Genomic DNA, 4,871 nt, shown 5'->3' on the forward strand with positions numbered 1-4,871 from the left:
ACAGGCACAGGCACACACTGACACAGGCACGCACTGACATAGGCACACACTGACACAGACAGTGACACAGACACACACTGACACAGACAGTGACACAGACACATACTGAAACACGCACTGACAGACACACAGATACAGGCACACACTGACACAGACACACACTGACACAGACAGTGACACAGACACACTGACACAGACACAGGCACACACTGACACAGACAGTGACACAGACACACACTGACACAGACACAGGCACACACTGACACAGACAGTGACACAGACACACACTGACACAGACACACACTGACACAGACTGACACAGACAGTGACACAGACACACACTGACACAGACACACACTGAAACACGCATTGACAGACAGACACACAGACACAGACACACACTGACACAGACACAGATACACACACAATGACACAATCCATATTGTACCGGGACTTGTGCTTCTCATCAGTGAGAAACAGCAGTTTACTGCTTGGCGGCGGTGGGGCTGTTATTTTGATTTGATTTCATATATTAAAGACTTATTGAAAAAGCCTACTATTAAATCTCCATCCGTCCCCTCAGCAGTGAGTGAGAGGATATGAAATCAATCACATTGCTCCAGCTATGATTTTTGACCTTACGGTATTTCTAGGGCGTCAACATTCCGACACAGAAATATTGGTTGCATTTCGACACTGGAAAGGGTTGGGGGAAGGGACTTTCTATAAAATAACGTTGTTCATGATCTGATGTCTTTTTTTGGAGCTATAGACTCCTAATGTCCAAGCGGTGAATCAGTCCGATTACAATCCGATCGTGATCTATAGTATACTATTGCTGCTCCTCCTCCTGGCTCCACCTCACCTTCAATCTTTGACCTCTGCTCAACGTTGCTGTTTAGGCTGGAATCTGGAGGTAGAGAAGGAGGGTGAGGGAGAGGAGGTTGAGGGGCTCGGGAAGAGGGGGTGAGCGAGAGGTGGGATTGAGGGGGTGAGGAGTTGTGCTGGGATGGGATGGGGTTTGGAGTGTTGAGGGGGTGAAGAATTTGAGGGGGTGGGAGGGTAAGGGGTTGAGGGGGTGAGGGGGTAAGAGATTGAGGGGCAGAGGGGGTAAGAGATTGAGGGGGTGAGGGGGTAAGAGATTGAGGGGCTGAGGGGGTAAGAGATTGAGGGGGTGAGAGGATAAGAGATTGAGGGGCAGGGGGGTAAGAGATTGAGGGGCTGAGGGGGTAAGAGATTGAAGGGATGAGGTTTTGAGGCACTCAGACACCTACCTTGCTGGAGAAGGCTCCCGGGATCATCATCTTAAGCGCCTGCCTCTTGAGCTCCACCAGCCGCGTGTTACAATTCTCGCACCAAATGCCCTTGTCCTCCGAGCCGCAGGAACCGGGTGAACCAGAGCCCGGAGACGATCCAGCCACCGAACCCGGCGAGCCGCCGCCTGAGCCGGGGGAGCCGCCGAGAGACGATCCGGGAGAGCCGCCGCCGCTGCTGCTGCTGGAGCCCGGAGACGCGGTACCCGAGCCGGGCACCGAGCCGGCTCCTTCGGGGGCGGGTCGGTTCACTGTCCGGGATTCCTCGCAAGGCTGGAAGCTTCTCCTGTACCACATCTCCGGGGTGAAAGTTGCCAGTTTGGTCTGCGAATAACTCTCCGCCGTCCCCTGGGGTATCCATCAAATGATAATTAATGACAATTAACAACAGGAAGGAAATAAACGCAATATATTTGCAAAAAAAAATCAGCACTGGCGTCTGAGCGGATGCACAGTGGGGTTTGCAAACATTTGAAATAGTTTTTACAAAACAATCTCAACACTCACCACATGCTTGCGATTCCTTGCAAAAACAGCCCGCTCTTTGCTTCCAGATACAGAATTCATATCAAATCAATGATTTCTCTCGCTCTCCTGTTTTCTAGCTGAATTGATACTGTATCGCCGCTGGGTTTCCGCACAGCCAGGTTTGCAGAATGACACTGCCCCCTAATTCACTGTGACAATCAACTTCACCAACCCCTCGACCCCCTCATTGCTGCCGGGGCATTTTAGTGCAGCCCCTACCACCGCCCACCCCCAGAGTCATACATTGCCCTTCATTCCACAACTGTCCGTGTCTGCATTTCGGTTTGAGACACACACTGTTCGCTACTCCTCGTTCCTACGGAATTGTTTTCTGAGTGCAGTCCCCTGAACTCAGGGGAGGCGGCAGCGCTGCACTTAACTTGGCCACTCTTCCAGCCAGCACTCCACCCCCACCCCCTTCCAGCTGAGGGGCTCCTCCTCCTGGTGCTGGTGCCGTCTCTCTCACCGCCCCCCGCCCAGCGACTCGGGTTCAGAATGAAAATGTGCCCAACTCTGGCAGTCAGCCGTCTGGGCGGAGCTCAGCTTGGTCAGAGACCGCGCCCCCCCCCCTCCCCCCGGTCTAGCTGAACGTTTCGGTCTTGTGGGGGGGTTAGCTCGGGAAACAGGCTCTGATATTAAAGACACAGCCGCTCGGACCGGGAGGCGGACTCGGAACTGAGGGTTGGTTGTAAACAACTGACAGCCCTCATCCCAAATTGATCCTTACCTGAGAAACAGCAAGCCCCCTCTTTCATACATAGCCCTGACCAATGTTAAGATATCTTGACAGTCTAACATGCATTATCGATGTTAAGATACTTCTCAGTAAAAAAAAATACATTGCCAATGTTAAGATTCATTTTCAATATTAAAATGAATTGTCAGAGTTAGGATGCATTATTATTAAGATGCATTCCCGGGATTAAAAGGCATTCTCAGGGTTAGTATGCATTCTCGATGTTAAGATGCATTGTTAATGTTGAGGTGCATTGTTAATGTTGAGATGCGTTCTCAATGTTAAGATGCATTTTCAAAGCCAAGGTACATCCTTCATTTTAAGACACGTTGCCAACGTAAAAATGCATTCTCAACTTTAAGAATCATTCTCAATGTCACTGTCGGTGTTGAAATGCCAGGCATATCTGCAAAAGAAAAGTTTAACCGGTAAACGCGCTGATTTTCCTCCCCTTTTTTTGTGTTCGGTGATATTGCTGTGTCCTTGCAGATTCCGAGCACTGCACGTTATCAGGGAATGAGATTGGAACACCCAGTCATGGTACAGAGGTGTGTGTTATTTATATATAATTATATGAATATACTGAAAGGAGCTGGTTGAAAGTGGGGGGCGAGGGGTGCGGGTTTGTGATTGTAAATGCTCAGCGGGGCTGTTTTTGAGCAGATTGGAGCTGACCTGGGGAAGGGAGCGGGGCTGGAATGGAAAGACAAGACAAGGGGAAAAACCTGGCGCCCTCTGCTGTTTATACATTTCTGCAGCCTGATGTTCTGCTCACATTGCGATAAACCCTCATCCTCTCCGAACACGGAGAATGCAAATGTCAAACCGAAAACGTGTGCTTCAAAAACCGGTTTTATCATTGGATGAGATAACAAGGTGTAAAGCTGGATGAACACAGCAGGCCAAGCAGCATCATAGGAGCAGGAAGGCTGACGTTTCAGGCCTAGACCCTTCATCAGAAATGGGGGAGGGGAAGGGGGTTCAGAAATAAATAGGGAGAGAAGGGTAGGCGGATAGAAGTTGGATAGAGTAGAAGATAGGTGGAGAGGATGAGAGAGTTGCAGTGGGAGAGAGATCCCCTGAGGTTTGTCCGGAGGGAGGAGGGTAACTTCTTCAGGCTAGGCATCCTTAGAAGAGGCTTCGCAGTGGGGTTAAAATTGAATCAGAGATAGTAGGAACTGCAGATGCTGGAGAATCTGAGATAACAAGGTGTAGAGCTGGATGAACACAGCAGGCCTAACCCCACTGCGAAGCCTGTTCTAAGGGTGCCTAGCCTGAAGAAGTTACCCTCCTCCCTCCGGACAAACCTCAGGGGATCTCTCTCCCACTGCAACTCTCTCATCCTCTCCACCTATCTTCTCCTCTATCCATTTTCTATCCGCCTCCCCCTCTCTCCCTATTTATTTCAGAACCCCCTTCCCCTCCCCCATTTCTGATGAAGGGTCTAGGCTGGAAACGTCAGCCTTCCTGCTCCTATGATGCTGCTTGGCCTGCTGTGTTCATCCAGCTCTACACCTTGTTATCTCAGATTCTCCAGCATCTGCAGTTCCTACTATCTCTTATCATTGGATGCATTTCTTCAAAGTTTACCGAATGGAAAGGGAGAAGCAGTGCGATTGTCAAAAAAAATTGAGCGGCATGGTTCCTTATAGATTACAACTAGGCGAACACAGTCTATTGTAATGCAATGACTGAAGTGTTTAACAGATCCAAAGGAAGTGTATTGGGGCAAAGGAAGTTATTGGTTTCAAAGAAGGATCAATAATGTTATCAGTTCAGTAGAAATCTCTAAAGTGCAGATCACTTAGCAGGTTGACCAAAATCAATAAGTGCTTTCCCCTTGCTCCTAAATTAGGAACCATGTTGTATCCGGAAATGATTGTACATTCGTTTGCAGAAGGAGTCAATTATCCTCTGTGGATGAAAAGTAACCGAGTTATATCTGGCCCCAGCATCTTCAGCCTAAACCCTGGGGGATAATGGCTACGTTGGGACTAGTGGATGCATGGGGCTGCATTGCCTGTTCTCCTAAAGGACCTCTTCACCAGACTCACTGGAACATAGGGTCAAAGAATAGGCCATTCACCCTCTCCATCCTTTTCTAGCAATTAAATAACGGCTTGTCAGTACCCGAATTCTCTAATCTCTGACACCCTCAACTGACACACAAACACAACAAATCTTATTTCAGAGATAGTAGGAACTGCAGATGCTGGAGAATCTGAGATAACAAGGTGTAGAGCTGGATGAACACAGCAGGCCAAGCAGCATCAGAGGAGCAGGAAGGATGACGT

At 49.1% G+C, this 4,871-nt stretch overlaps 1 protein-coding gene across 1 annotated transcript in view; it reads right to left on the reverse strand.

Annotated features, from left to right (window-relative positions):
* Positions 1-2,291, reverse strand: part of kif26ba (kinesin family member 26Ba) — a 319,220-nt gene extending 316,929 nt beyond the window's left edge. Inside the window, exons 1-2 of the mRNA XM_048601408.1 lie at positions 1,821-2,291; positions 1,275-1,661 (exon numbers count right to left, since the gene is read on the reverse strand). Of these exons, the coding sequence (XP_048457365.1) occupies positions 1,275-1,661; positions 1,821-1,880 (447 nt within the window). The 5' untranslated portion in view covers positions 1,881-2,291. The remainder of the gene's footprint in view (positions 1-1,274; positions 1,662-1,820) is intronic.
* Between the last annotated feature and the right edge of the window lie 2,580 nt (positions 2,292-4,871).

Source organism: Rhincodon typus, chromosome 9, assembly GCF_021869965.1.
Source record: "Rhincodon typus isolate 14 chromosome 9, sRhiTyp1.1, whole genome shotgun sequence".
In the NCBI taxonomy this organism is placed as follows: domain Eukaryota; kingdom Metazoa; phylum Chordata; class Chondrichthyes; order Orectolobiformes; family Rhincodontidae; genus Rhincodon; species Rhincodon typus.